The 16,174-nt window shown below is 45.2% G+C and overlaps 1 protein-coding gene across 2 annotated transcripts in view; it reads right to left on the minus strand.

Moving 5' to 3' along the window:
- The window catches only part of sema3h (sema domain, immunoglobulin domain (Ig), short basic domain, secreted, (semaphorin) 3H), a 29,425-nt gene extending 15,551 nt beyond the window's left edge, over positions 1-13,874 (minus strand). Inside the window, exons 1-8 of one of the 2 annotated variants that reach the window (XM_046343419.1) lie at positions 13,380-13,874; positions 7,916-8,070; positions 4,115-4,177; positions 3,824-3,943; positions 2,805-2,898; positions 2,505-2,624; positions 2,180-2,325; positions 1,778-1,892 (exon numbers count right to left, since the gene is read on the minus strand). In XM_046343419.1, coding sequence (XP_046199375.1) covers positions 1,778-1,892; positions 2,180-2,325; positions 2,505-2,624; positions 2,805-2,898; positions 3,824-3,943; positions 4,115-4,177; positions 7,916-8,070; positions 13,380-13,515 — 949 coding nt within the window. In that variant the 5' untranslated portion in view covers positions 13,516-13,874. The remainder of the gene's footprint in view (positions 1-1,777; positions 1,893-2,179; positions 2,326-2,504; positions 2,625-2,804; positions 2,899-3,823; positions 3,944-4,114; positions 4,178-7,915; positions 8,071-13,379) is intronic. The other variant, XM_046343418.1, reaches the window with a different exon arrangement.
- Positions 13,875-16,174: the final 2,300 nt, after the last annotated feature.

Below are 16,174 nucleotides of genomic sequence, written 5' to 3' on the forward strand. Positions count from 1 at the left end.
CAAGCTCTGTCAAGTTGATTGTTGATCATTGCTAGACAGCCATTTTCAATTTTTGCTATAGATTTCCATGCCGATTTAAGTCAAAACGGTAACAAGGCAACTTGGAGCATTCAATGTCATCTCTGTAAGCAACTCCAGTATAGATTTGGCCTTGTTTAGGTTATTGTCCTGCTGAAAGGTGAATTTGTCTTCTAGTGTCTGTTGGAAAGCAGACTGAACCAGATTTTACTCTCCGATTGTGCCTGTGCTTATAACTTATATTCCGATGACAAGCATACCCATAACATGATGCAGCCACCACCATGATTGAAATTATGAAGAGTGGTACTGAGTGATGTTTTGGATTTGACCCAAACCAAATACTTATTTATTCAGGACAAAAAAGTGAAAAATGTCCTTCCCAGATTTTTTGCAGTATTACGTAATATCCTTTTACTGCATTAGGCTAAATCAGGGTCACACAGAGTGTTTATTGGTAGTCTTAAACAAATCTATTTTGGTTATGGGTTTAAAAATAGAAGACACCTTCACCATGTCAGATATCGAGTTGTAATGTATTAAGTTAGAATTTGAATCCCAATATTTACACTTTATATACATCACATAACAAAACCGTTTGACATAGAAGCACTGGATTTTCAGCAGCTTGTTTATTAATTATGAAATTATGAAAAATATTAATAGCATTCAACCCATGAGGCAACTAGGTCATTTGACTGCAGGAAAGGGTTATGTGCCTTGTTGCAAACAGGTAGCATGTTTTGTTATATTTATATTCTGCACATGCTTCCTTCTTTTCACTCTGTCATTTAGGTTAGTATTGTGAAGTAACTACAATGTTGTTGATCCATCCTCAGTTTTCTCATATCACAACCATTAAAGTCAGTAACTGGTTTAAAATCACCATTGGCCTCATGGTGAAATCCCTGAGCGGTTTCCTTCCTCTTCGGCAACTGAGTTAGGAAGGTGTCGAAGGACGCCTGTCTCTTTGTGCAGGCTGAGTGTATTGATACACCATCCAAAGCCCAATGAATAACTTCACCATGCTCAAAGGAATATATTATAATATATGTATATTATAATATATAGGAATATATCAAAGGAATATATTCAGCGTCTGCTTTTTATTTGTACACATCCACCTATCAGTGGTGTCCTTCTTTGCGAGGCATTGTAAAACCTGGTCTTTGTGGTTGTATCTGTGCTTGAAATTCACTACTCGATTGAGGGACCTTACAGATAATTGTGTGTGTGGGGTACAAAGATGGGGTAGAGCTCACAAAATCATTTTAACCACTATTATTGAACACGGAATGAGTCCATGCGACTTATTATGCGACTTGTTAAGCACATTTTCACTCCTGAACTTATTTAGGCTTGCCACAACAAAGCGTTTGAATACTTATTGACTGAAGACATTTCAGCTTACCATTTTCAATTCATTAAAAAAAATATATATATATATACGAACAAAATTCCACTTTGATATTATGGGGTATTATGTGTAGATCAGTGACACAACATGTGAATTGAATAAATGTTTTAACCCGGCTGTAACGCACCAAAATGTGGACAAAGTAAAGTGGTGTGAATACAATCTGAAGGCACCGTAGTTGCTTTAAAGCCAATACAGTCTATACAATATCCACTCCCTCCTCCACTGCTGTCTTTCTGTTTCACTTGGTGAATTGGTGGTCATGGTCGGTGAGCTTATGGTCATATGTGTGTGTGGTCACTGGTCAGTAAGAGCGAGGTCAAGTTGATAGTTCATACTCACGTAGTTGGTCAAAGTGAGTCTGTATCCCGTCGGATCCAGGGATAGAGCACACGATACGTGCCTTCTGGAAGGTGCTCCACTTGTTCACCAGACTCCGCTGGCCCCCGATGTCATTCTGTACACACCCAGATTAGAATAGATGTCACTATCGACCGAGACAGCAACCGTGATAGTAAGATGGTAAACAAACACACATATACAGGCACATCGATAAACACACACACACACACACACACACACACACACACACACACACACACACACACACACACACACACACACACACACACACACACACACACACACACACACACACACACACACACACACACACACACACACACACACACACACACACACGTACATCGGTACCAGTACACACAGGCACGTAGAGATCCTTACCTTGCAGACACGCGCCACTCTGGAGTACAGCACCTTCCCAGCAGCCCCCTCTGCCTCCTGAGCGCGCTCAGTGAAGAACACGTACACCTTATCATCCTCTGGGTTATCAGTCTCCGCCATCCAGGCCACCTTAACAAACTGGGCATCTGACAGAGAGCGAGAGAGAAGAGAGATTTTACCATTTAGACGGAGAGAAGTACAGAGAGAGAGGGTGTGAAAGATATGTTCACAAATTAGAGCGAATGAGGGGAAATGTTTCGATGTGAAAGAGAGAACAAAGATAAATGATTGAGTTTTTATTGTTTCATTTATTACACGTCCTTACTCTGCAGCCAGGAGGAATCGTACTGCTCGGTGCGGATCACATGACGACTGCCCAGGCTGCGGAAGAAGGCCGAGTCTCGACTCATGAAGTCAGATGAGATCCCAGCATACAGCTCCCCATCTGGACACGGGATACAGAAAAACACATCATCCAACACACTGTATAGGCGTACCCATGGAAAAACCACCAACACGTCATTATCCACGTACACCTATAAAGACATCAAACAGGTCTTCGTACTGATGTGAACTCACTCACACACAAGACATTTGCTCACAGACGTACTGTGTGTGATCTTACCAATAATGGCGGAGGCAGTTCTCTGGTGGGGATCATATGGACACTTTCCCTTCCCGCATTCAGTCTGTCCAAATGATAGAGTTTGTCGCTCCGACTGCCAAAGAAACAGAATTGAATAGACACAATTTAAACACTCTACACACATACACACACATGCACTCACTCACGCATGGACGCACGCACGGGCCACATGAGCAGGGGAAGACTGACCATCTGGCATTATAGGCAAATGCCAGATGGTCTTGTCAATGTTTAGCCAGTGGCCATGTCTGTCTTGTTTTTTTGTTTTTTTTTTAAACGTAAAATTATCATTATCTGGCTAATAATGGGGGCGTCAAGAAAACAATGAAATGGTCCGGTGTGTTTGAAATGCCAGGGGACGATCTTTGGTCCCAGTCCGCCCCTGCACATAACTCATGCACAGTACAACTCTAAAACTCTCCCAGACTTGTCTATTAAGGAGGCCGTAATCTCTGTAAATATTTGGCTGAAAAATTTGTCAAATGCAATGTGAGGGAGGCAGTGCCGCTGGCCTCTCAAAGCATCGCTGCCCCTCGTGTCCTTGCTCAGGAGTCTAAGCCCCTTTCATGGGTTTCGCACCTTCTCCCAGAAACACAGACACCAGCACACATGGGGACCTGAAGACAGTGTGTGAGAAAGTGAAAGAAGAAAGAGAGAGAGGGAGAGCACGGGAGTTTAGCTAAGAATCGTTGAGACGTGGGGCAAACACACGGAGGCATAGGACAGGCAGGCATCAGGGTATAGGGGCACACAGTACAGTACACATAGTAGGTGTAGCAACAGATAGCGCAGCTATAGGGGCTGACAGCTAGGCCTTTAGTCAGACTGAACACACAGGTATAGGATGTATTGCTATAGGACAGATGTAGAAGGACAGAGAGAGAAAGCTTGAGATAGGCATCCATTTTCCTCAATATATTCCTGGGGGAACCCCGGGTGTGCGCATGTTGGTTGAGGAAGGAGTGAGTGAGTGTATATGTGTGTGTGTGTGGCTTTACCTTGAGGAAGACGGTGGTAGGGATGAAGGCACAGCGAGGGTTGAAGGCTCCCGTTCCACACACATACAGGTGGGTCTGGTTGTAGGGCTGCAGCACTCGCAGGAAATTAGCGCACTCCAACTGTAGAGGGGGATTGGAGTTAGGAGTGTGTGTGTGTGTGTGTGTGTGTGTGTGTGTGTGTGTGTGTGTGTGTGTGTGTGTGTGTGTGTGTGTGTGTGTGTGTGTGTGTGTGTGTGTGTGTGTGTGTGTGTGTGTGTGTGTGTGTGTGTGTGTATACCGGTAACCCCTCACCTCCCGGTCCTTTCCAGCCATCAAACACTCTTGGACCCGGTCTGGACTTGCTGGCCAGTGGAGCTGAAAAAATAATGATGATCTGGTATCACCATGATGATCTGGTATCATGCCACCATGATGATCTGGTATCTTGCCACCATGATGATCTGGTATCATGCCACCATGATGATCTGGTATCACCATGATGATCTGGTATCACCATGATGATCTGGTATCACCATGATGATCTGGTATCATGCCACCATGATGATCTGGTATCTTGCCACCATGATGATCTGGTATCATGCCACCATGATGATCTGGTATCTTGCCACCATGATGAGGTGATATCATGCCACCATAGATGACTAACCTCCACAGCATGTCCACTGAGTTAGTCATTTAGGGGCCGTAGCAGAGATCACGTGATAAAAGATAAAGATGTTTTTTCTTTCTTTCTTCATTTCAGCTTTCCATTTTTTAAAGCTCTGGTTACCGATAAGCATACACCCACTGAGAAACGGACTGTTAGAACGGCTAATTCCCCGTGGATTGATGAGGGATTGAGAAATTGTATGGTTGAGAGGGGCGAGGCAAAAGGAATGGCAAATCAATCTGGCTGTCCAGTCGATTGGCAAACGTACTGTAAAAAGAGAAATCATGAGACTAAACAAAAAAGAAGAAGAAGAAGAAATTGTACTACGAAAACAAAAGGTACATTTTTATAAACGATGATTGTACAAAATGTGGAGTATCTTCAATGAAATGTTGGCCAAAAGGGAAACGTAGCTTCATCCTTCATTGAATCAGATGGCTCATTCATCACAAAACCCTTTGATATTGCCAACAACTTTTGATGACTTTTTAAATGGCAAGATTAGCAAACTTATGCATGACATGCCAACAACAAACTCTGAGCCTTCATACTCATGCTTCACTGACCAAATAATGAGAGACAAGCATTGTAATTTGGAGTTCTGTAAGGTGAGTGTGGAAGAGGTGAAAAAAGTATTGCTGTCTATCTATAATGACAAACCCCCTGGTTCTGACAACTTCAATGGAAAATGACAGAGGATGCTAGTGGAATATATTGCCACTTATATTCGCCAGCTCTTCATTGTAAAGCCTTTCAGGTACATCAATATCATGAACGGCAATCTATCCTGGCTCAAAGTAGAGGGGAGATTGACTACTGGTCTTCGTGAGAGGTATTGACATATTAAAAGTACCAAACTGTCTGTACAATCAGTTAACACACAGCTCAGACACCCATACACACATGCTACCAGGGGTCCAGAACAGAGGCTAGGGAATGCACAGTACTATACAGCTCCATGACTACAGGGAACTCTCTCCCACCTCAGGTAACTCAAACTAGCAATACAGGTATTTTATTTATTTTTATTAAACCTTTATTTAACTTGGCAAGTCAGTTAACTCTTACCCTTTTTTTCAATTTTCGCCTAAAATGACATACCCAAATCTAACTGCCTGTAGCTCAGGCCCTGAAGCAAGGATATGCATTTTCTTGGTACCATCTGAAAGGAAACATCTTGAAATTTGTGGAAATGAGAAAGGAATGTAGGAGAATATAAAAATTTAGATCTGGTAAAAGATAATACAAAGAAAAAAATGACGTTTTTTTGTGTATTTTTTTGTACCATCATCTTTGAAATGCAAGAGAAAGGCCATCATGTATTATTCCAGCCCAGGTGCAATTTAGAGGTTGGCCACTAGATGGCAGAAGTGTATGTGCACAGTTTTAGACTGAGCCAATGAACCATTGCATTTATGTTCAAAATGTTGTATCAAGGCTGCCCAAATGTGCCTAATTAGTTTATTAATAAGTTTTCATGTTCAAAACTGTGCACTCTCCTCAAACAAAGGCATGGTATTCTTTCACTGTAATAGCTACTGTAAATTGGACAGTGCAGTTAGATTAACAAGAATTTAAGCTTTCTGCCAATATCAGATATGTCTATGTCCTGGGAAATGTTCTTGTTACTTACAACCTCGTGCTAATCGTATTAGCCTACATTAGCTCAACCGTCCCGCAGGGGGGACCCACCAATCCTGAAGAAGATTTAAGAACCAATTCTTATTTACAATGGTGGCCTAGGAACAGTGGGTTAACTGTCTTGTTCAGGGGCAGAACGACAAATGTTTACCATGTCAGCTCGGGGGATTCGATCTAGCAACCTTTCGGTTACTGGCCCATCGCTCTAACCACTAGGCTACCTGCCACCCCCATACATGTGTATGATGCACAAAGTTTGTATATGACGATATGCTTTACTTCCGTCTGTACCCCAGGAATTGTAGCTGCTGCCTTGGCAACACCTAACGGGGATGCTAATCGAATACTAAATGCTATCACTGAATACCAGAGGGGGGAGTAGACTGGGCGACCACCAGCATTCACACTGGGAATATATAAATCCACCATCTGTGACGAATACTATGTCTTGGAGTGGAGTTTTGTATAACTAGTTCTATGCCCTCTCACATGGACAAAAATGTGGAAATGCATAGACCCTACACTAATCCCTGTGCAACATGCAACTCAATTAGCAAGGGACTGAAAAGGAACCAGCTTCTTTTTTAAGTAAAGAAAGAGAGGGAGGATATGGAAAAGGAGATGAATTAGGATGATGCTGGTAGTGGGTATGGGTAAATAGAGAGTTGGAGATTGGTCACATTTGCACACAGAGACACACGCACGCACGCACGCACGCACGCACGCACGCACGCACGCACGCACGCACGCACGCACGCACGCACGCACGCACGCACGCACGCACGCACGCACGCACGCACGCACACACACACACACACACACACACACACACACACACACACACACACACACACACACACACACACACACACACACACACACACACACACACACACACACACACACGCACGCACGCACGCACAGCTCTTCCGTCCTTGTGTGTGATGTGGGCTGGCGGTGAGGGACTCATGCAATAGGAATGCCTCAGGGGTTGGTTGATCAGAGGATGGTGTTATTAGTGGGAGCATGGCGCTCCAGTCAATCTCCTGCCAGGCAGAAGTGGGAACAGGGGTGACCTTAGAATGAAACCCTCACTTATACAATACGGGGCTATTCCCGTCTGGGAAAGAGAGTCTGAGAGAGAGAGTCCCTGTGTAAATGTGTGTCTACGTGTATTGGAATGAAAGTTTGTGCGGGAGGAAATGGAAAGGGAGAGGTACGAGAGGCTGTGATTGGTAGTGGGCATGGGTACATACAGGAGAGAGGTGGAGAAGTGTGATGATCGCTGTGTATTTCAGAGAGGGATTGAGAGACACAGGGGGCTTGATGGAAAGAGGAAGGGATGCTAGACAGCTGGAGGTGGCTTACTCCTCCGTATTCTGGTTACCATCAATTTGAGTGTCGTTATCCCTCTAAGTTACTTTCTCCATGCACACTGGACAACCAACAGTGACTGACAGTCATCCAGCCACTAACATCTATTCTCTCACAAGATTCTCTGGGATACGGTGAAAACCAGCTAGGAGTTAACGTTTTTCCTCACTGAGGAGTGTAGCTGGATCAATACATGTGTAAGTGTGTGTAAGTAATTGTGTTGGATCTATTACCCTTTTTTCACACAATCATGCAGACCAGAACCAGACTGTGGTTTGGATAATTGCTTTTCAAATCGTCTTTTTTTCCCAACAAAGTTCTAACAATTACGGTGGTTGTGTCACTGGACAGCTCAGTACAGCTTGGTTTGGTTTGGCTCGGTTCGGCTCAGTAGTGTGAGAAGCCTATAGAGAGCCAGGCAGTCTGACCTTGCTGGGGTTCTGTGTGATGTCGTCCAGGCTGGTGGACAGCAGGTTGTCCTTCATGGCCACGTAGAGCCGACGGCCATCTTCATCTGGCAGCAGAGAGTGCATGTCCCCCGCCGCCAGGGGCAGGGATAGGAGACGGCCATTCTGGACCAGCTCTGAGAGAGAGAGACAAAGAGATAAAGACAGAGAGAGAGAGAGAGAGAGAGAGAGAGAGAGAGAGAGAGAGAGAGAGAGAGAGAGAGAGAGAGAGAGAGAGAGAGAGATGCAGAGAGATGAATACAACAACAGCACGGTACTGAGGCTGTCCTAATATGAACACCGTACAGCAGAGAGATGAGGCCGCAGTCACAGTATGATACAGACACCAATAACACAGCAACAAATACGTCTAGAACCCAATGACAAATGAAACGTGAGGGTATGAGCAAACGATTTGTATAGACAGCTCAATGAAATACAGATCGGATGACCGAGAGATCAAAAACACAGTCACACACCAGCTATAATAACGCATATGGTCCTCCAAAGACCAGCTAATGAGTGGTACTAGGCTGCATCCATTCATCTTATGAGTTGTAGTATTCTGTGGCTCGGACTCCACTCCACAAACCCACATAATATGACTCAGCACAAACCCTTTCCCACAGCGTCTAACACACATCCATCTATTCACTTCTCCAGCGTGCTTACCGGCGATCGACATAAGTCAGAAGTCCGTCAGACAAACAAACGAACACATCTCCAGACAGATTAAACGATAGTGGCTGATACAACCGTGAGACTATGAAAGCTATGATAGAGGCTGTACGTCGGTTAGACCCGCTAGCCGGAGAGCTAAGAGTAGCGATTGGCAGAGGATGACCATCACCACTGTCAGTCTACTCTCCCTGTGAAACCACACTTCTCCCACACAAACTACACTAACGTACAGAGATCACATAGGAAGGAATTTGGAGGATGGAATTGGTTTACATTCCTCTAACTGCACATATGATCTTTTCCCTTTCACACTTAGAAAGAAATGGTTCCATTAAGGGTTCTTCAGCTGTCCCCATAGGAGAACCCTTTTTGGTTCCAGGTAGAACCCTTTTGGGTTTCATGTAGAACCCTGTGTTGAAAGGGTTCTACATGGAACCCAAAAGGGTTCTACCTGGAACTAAAACTATTCTACCTGGAAGCAAAAAGGGTTCTTTAAAGGGTTCTGGGGACAACCGAAGAATCCTTTTAGGTTCTAGACAGCAAAGCTTGCCTCTAAAGCTGAGCTTGCATGTGTTTGATAGAAGATAGAAGCAGGTGGGTTTGGAGAAGATTGAGGAGTAGTGACAGAGTGTGTCTGGTGGAAAATCTGGAACAGTGAGAGGAGACTGATGCCACTGTGATGAGACTGACAGACTGAGACATGAGACATGGCACGCGTGGAAGGAACTACACTGCGATGAGAAAGAGGATGAATCGATGCGGAGAAGGTCATGAGAGGGAAAAAAGTATGGGAGCAGACTGAGGGAAACTACAAAAATAAACTGCCATTTGGAGTTAATTGAATCACTTTCATTTGCTGACGAAAGAGGTAGCAAATATTTATTTTAAGAAACCGGGAGGACTGTAAGATCAAACTGGCATACACATTCTATTGGTTGTTGGCAAACTTGTTGAGTGACACGTTTCAAATATCACAATCAAAGTCCACGCTAAGAGTGTACCCATCTCATCTCTCTCACACCCAAATATATTATTTGTACTGTATATACTGTACATTTCTACACACACACTGGACTGTAGAGCCAATGGCCAGAACACCTGTCAGGATTACGTCATTCTGAGTCAATGATGATGGTCTCTTATTCAGGGTGACAGAAAACACATTCCTGCCTCTCCTGCCTCTCCCAAGCTAAAATACCCTTTTAGACACGAACATGTAGTCTCCACGCACACACACACACATACATACACAAACACGCACGCACGCACGCACGCACGCACGCACGCACGCACGCACGCACGCACGCACACACACACACACACACACACACACACACACACACACACACACACACACACACACACACACACACACACACACACACACACACACACACACATTCCTGCCACTCTCCCAACACACCAGCTGCACCCACCAACCCCAACGGGCCCATCCTTCCTCTGGGGTAGTTGCCTTGACAACAGTGACCATGTCGACCCAGTGGGGGTTCCAGGCCTGTTCTCACCAGCAGCCCCTCAGAGGGATTAGTACTGTCAGTGTTTCACCTGTCAGACTGGCTTCCACAGCTAACACCAAAAACACAACACGTCTGCTGTAGAAAGTCCATTAGCTCCATGCAGTAACGTGCTAACGGCTCAACTGTAAATGTAGACCAATGTGTAGGAACAAACTTAGTGAGAAGTAGATTTGTAAAGGTACATTGTTCAGTTCAGAAGGCTTAGATTGGAATCCTGGAAATCTTGTTGAAATCCAAGATCACAAACAGAAGGGTCTTTGTTTCTAAATGTGTCTTAACTCATCAGAACAGCCATGTATTTTCAGTCCGGGTAGACTCAACGTGTTTGTGAAAACTGCAGAGTGCCTCCGTCCTCAGACAAGCTGAAGGTGACAGCGAGGTCCTTAAGGTCCTGACCCTTGACCTCCAGCCAGTTGAGGCTTCACCCCGTCACTCTTAATCAAAGAAAAACCTTGACATATCTCCACCGCCCACTCGCCCCACCCTCTCCTCCCTGTGTCCTCATGCCCCGACCTTAACACTTCCTATGGTGTCTTTTGAGGGCGAGTCTCTGTCTGCCCACCACCCTCTCTTCTTCCAGTCCTGTGTGGATGTGGACGCCGTGAATTAGGATGGCATCAGGAGGAGAGGTATATTTTTAGCCACCAAACAAACCCGAGCCAGCGAACATTAGATTACCTCAGTCATGGGAGCAAACTGATGTGCGTCTATGTGATATGGGTGAATGTGTGGCGTGTGATTCAGCTATGAACATTCCTGCATCAGGAGACACAGACACACACACACACAAACACGACAAGGGCACACACAGACTAAAATGAACATAGACGCAGGCAGGAATGTGCACGCATGCACGCGCACACACACACACGCACGCACGCACGCACGCACGCACGCACGCACGCACACACACACACACACACACACACACACACACACACACACACACACACACACACACACACACACACACACACACACACACACACACACACACCATGGTGGGAGTCCATTTTAAAACAGATGGTTATTTTCCTCAAACTGGTGCTAAGCATCCTGTCTATCATGATTCAATAGAGTAGTTAATCTCCCTCATTACCATTTTGTTATTATCAAGAGGATTGCTAGTGTGTGTGTGTGTGTGTGTGTGTGTGTGTGTGTGTGTGTGTGTGTGTGTGTGTGTGTGTGTGTGTGTGTGTGTGTGTGTGTGTGTGTGTGTGTGTGTGTGTGTGTGTGTGTGTGTGTGTGTGTGTGTGTGCGCATGCATGTGTCTGTCTTTGTGTCTGAGTCAGTCTACCTGTTTCTCTACACGGGCCCCATAGCTGAGTTGTCTGGCTCACGGTTCCCAGTGGGAAGACTTTGTGCGGTGTGCCACTAGAGAAATTAGGAAACTGGGGCCCGTTTCCTGTGGAAATGGGGTTATCACTTCACCAATTACAGTGCAATTAGAGAGGCAGGACTGGAGATGCCTGGGAAACAGACAAACACACACTCCCTGACATCTGGATTCTTTCACCACTCAACCAGGCACACGTGGATACCCTGCCCTTTGACCTTTCTGAATAAATACGTATTCATCATAATCAGATGTTTGGCAAAGGTAGCTCTCTGTCTGAGCATTACAGCACAGCTTTAGTTCAAGGCTGCAAAACCACCGTCTACCGTTGTCAAGGGTGTTGCCAGGAAGAAGGGGTACCAATTCTCGGGGCACCACCCTCACCCTCGGGTGAAAGGGGAAAGTGTCATCATCTTGAGACGATGGACTATTTTTCCAATTTATGTCACAAATGTCTTGCGTTTATCATTCAACACGATCATGACCTTCCCAACATGGCCGCCTCCCCAATCACTGTACAGGGTAATGATGCATCCTCACGGGTCACGAGAGGAGCGGGTGAACTGTTAAAGGCAGCCGGGGCAAGGTGAGCGTCATCAGACGGCAACTCTATAACCCGGCTTATATGGGGTTCCCAATCATTCTACATGGCTTAACAGCTGGCGTTGCTTCATTAGGCTTTGATATGTGCCGCTATACATTTCACATCATTCGCAGCAGTAAAATGTCCTTTTTGTGTGTGGGAGGCAAGAACCCAATCCCCAGCTGTCATTTATCATTTGGGAAATAAGGGCTGGAGTCGACAAGCGACTGGAATAATTGAGCCGTTAGGATTTGGGGGGTAGCAGGCAGTTTAGTCCAGTGCTGGCTGGCCCGACGCAGAGTTTGATTGAATAACTGGTATCATTTAGTCATTAAGGCAAGCTGGGTTGGAGAGAGAGAGAGAGAGAGAGAGAGAGGGACCAGGCGGCCAAGCTGATTGGGTAATCAGTCATGGTGGGGTTAAGACCAGCTCCCTCACACGTGGACCTCCAGGATCTGATCTGGAATCAGGATCTAGTGGTGAATCTGACCCGTGAAGAGCAGAGGTTAAAGGGCAATAAAGGCATTCAGACGTATAGCGAGGTCCAAAAGAGTTTCCAGTCCTTTTTTATGATTCTGGACTTTCTTTCTTCCGTACCTCTGATATTAAACTCCGCGTTGTGACGCTCATGTTCAAAAGCAGCCAGATGTTACACTGAAATGTCCCGCAAAGCAGAAGTGATGCAGGAAATGAAACGTCTGTCTGTGTTCAGACACCTTCGCTCTGACCGAACGAACTAAATCCAACTAGCTTCTCCCTGTGCACAAGTTCCCTTTATACTTTCTAGGACACGTACGTTTCAGCCTTGAATCGAATTGTTATATGTAACTCACATACGACTGATTAGACTATCACTCCCAACTGGGGATTTGGGATTGCTGCATTCTCAGACATGAGCAGATGGAGCAGCTCAAATATATCTCAATACTTACATTAGCACAGACTAAAGATCTTAACATACCTCTCTATTAGAAGACAGATAAATACACTGTCATAATCATTCCTTACATTTAAAAAAAAAAGCCTGCCCCTTCGATGACACACATCATCTTCGCACAATAATTGCACTCCGTCAATCATACGCAAACATCATCACACAAACATCCCATTCTCTCCTGCACTGTAGCTGATCCCTCACTGTGTAAGAAAGTGTCCTGGAACGAGGAAAGCAGTGAGAGGGACAGACGTTGAACTAGATAATACAATTAATAGATAACACAATGTGTGGGCAGACAGGAGAAATGCGAGCCACACTAACAAGAGACAGCAGGGCGTGTGGGGGAGAGAGAGAGAGGGGTTCTGTCTTACCTGAGTGAGTGAACTGCAGGCGCGGCAGGGAGGCTCTCCATGCCCCTGTCAGACTGCGCCCCAGGTGGGCTAGAAGGAACAAGGTCGCGAACCTCCACATGGTCTCACACACGCGCACACTCAAAGTCCCGAGCATATAGCACACACACTTCACGAGTAAGGCACCAGCAGGACACACACTCACTTGTGTCTGTGTGTGGGCTCTGAAAAGCAAAAAGATTTAGTCCAACGAAACACACTACTCCCACTTGGCTTCAGCTCGACAGCTACAAAGATGTGTCTCCTCTCTTCTCTTCATGTGACTTGTCTCCTGTATCTCTCGCTCTCACTCTGTCTCTTCTCACTCTCGTCTCTTGGGTTTCTCCCCTCGTTGAGTGTTGATTTCTCTCTCACTGTACTCTAATCTCGCTCTCTTTCTCTCTCGCTCCCTCTCCCTCTTTCAGTCCTCCTCTGTATAGGCAAGGAGGAGGAGGGGGAAGAGATCCCAAATCATTGCACCAGCCACACACACACACTCCTTCTCTTTTTTTCACTGCTCCAGGACAACCTACTTTAATAACTGGTAATAAGACAACTGCTGTGCGGGGCCTTTCATCTTATTTCCCGTCTCTCTCCCTCTCTCGCTCTCTCTCTCTCTGTCTTTTTCTCTCCATCTCACTCTCTCTCTCTCTCTCCCTCTCTCTGTCTCTCTCTCTCTCTCTCTCTCTCCATCTTTCTCTCTCTCCCCCACCAAATACACACACAACTCTATTGCTCTTCATCTCCCCATACTAAAATGCTCAGCTTTTGAATAATTTATAGACTACAGTCGAACCCTTTCACAGTCTCTATAATGCTGACCTAATGTATCGCCTGCTAACAATAACATGAACGATTTAAAACACTGTGACAGTCATGTCAGACAATATATTAGGTATTTAGTGCCTTTGGAAAGTACCCCTTGACTTTTTCCACATTATGTTACGTTACAGCCCTCTCAATCTACACACAATACCCCATAATGACAAAGCAATTTATGAAAGTGAATCACATTTACATAAGTATTCAGACTCTTTACTCAGTACTTTGTTGAAGCACCTTTGGCAGAGATTACAGCCTCGAGTCTTATTGGGTATGAAGCTACAAACTTGGCACACCTGTATTTGGGGAGTTTCTCCATTCTTCTCTGCAGATCCTCTCAAGTTCTGTCAGGTTGGATGGGGAGCGTTGCTGCACAGCTATCTTCAGGTCTCTCCAGAAATGTTCGATCGGGTTCAAGTCTGGGTTCTGGCTGGGCCACTCAAGGAAATTCAGAGACTTGTCCCAAAGCCACTCCTGAGTTGTCTTGGCTGTGTGCTTAGGGTAGTTGTCCTGTTGGAAGGTGAACCTTTGCCCCAGTCTGAGGTCCTGAGTGCTCTGGAGCAAGTTTTCATCAAGGATCTCTCTGTACTTTGCTCAGTTCATCTTTGCCTCGATCCTGACTAATCTCCCAGTCCCTGCCGCTGAAAAACATACCCACATCATGATGCTGCCACCACCATGCTTCACCGTAGGGATGGTATTGAACAGGTGATGAGCGGTGCCCGGTTTCCTCCAGATGTGACACTTGGCATTCAGGCCAAATAGTTCAATCTTGGTTTCATCAGACCAGAGAATGTTGTTTCTCATGGTCTGAGAGTATTTAGGTGCCTTTTAGCAAATTTCAAGCGGGCTGTCATGTGCCTTTTATTGGGAGTGGCTTCCGTCTGGTCACTCTACCATGAAGGCCTGATTGGTGGAGTGCTGCAGAGATGGTTGTCCTCCCATCTCAACAGAGGAACTCTGGAGCTCTGTCAGAGTGACCATCTGATTTTTGGTCACCTTCCTGACCAAGACCCTTCTCCCCCGATTGCTCAGTTTGTCTGGGCGGCCAGCTCTAGGAAGAGTCTTGGTGGTTCCAAACTTCTTCCATTTACGATTGATGGAGCCCACTGTGTTCTTGGGGACCTACAATGCTGCAGAAATGTTTTGGCACCCTTCCCCAGATCTGTGCCTCGACACAATCCTGTCTCGGAGCTCTACGGACAATTCCTTCCACCTCATGACATGATCTTTGCTCTAACATGCACTGTCAACTGTGGGACCTTATATCGACAGGTGTGCACCTTTCCAAATCAAGTCCAATCAATTGAATTTACCACAGGTGGAAACCAATCAAGTTGTAGAAACATCTCAATACACACCCGAGCCAACCCGGGTGTGTATTGACAGTAAATCAACTTTGGATTTTATTATTGTATCAGATCAAGAGAACGTCTGTCAGTCAGGAGTCTTAAATATTGGTTTATGTGATCATATGGTAACCTACTGTACCCGAAAGAAATCCAAAATGCTATTAGAGCCAGGTAATAAATACATGGTAGGTACGGTCTATGAAACAATACTCAAAAGGACATTTTGTAGAAGTACTTGAAATTTTGGATTGGCCTCATGTACTAAACTGTGATGATATTTTGGATTGGCCTCATGTACTAAACTGTGATGATATTTTGGATTGGCCTCATGTACTAAACTGTGATGATATTTTGGATTGGCCTCATGTACTAAACTGTGATGATATTTTGGATTGGCCTCATGTACTAAACTGTGATGATATTTTGGATTGGCCTCATGTACTAAACTGTGATGATATTTTGGATTGGCCTCATGTACTAAACTGTGATGATATTTTGGATTGGCCTCATGTACTAAACTGTGATGATATTTTGGATTGGCCTCATGTACTAAACTGTGATGATATTTTGGATTGGCCTCATGTACTAAACTGTGATGATATT

Source organism: Oncorhynchus gorbuscha, linkage group LG03 (genome assembly GCF_021184085.1).
Source record: "Oncorhynchus gorbuscha isolate QuinsamMale2020 ecotype Even-year linkage group LG03, OgorEven_v1.0, whole genome shotgun sequence".
NCBI lineage: Eukaryota > Metazoa > Chordata > Actinopteri > Salmoniformes > Salmonidae > Oncorhynchus > Oncorhynchus gorbuscha.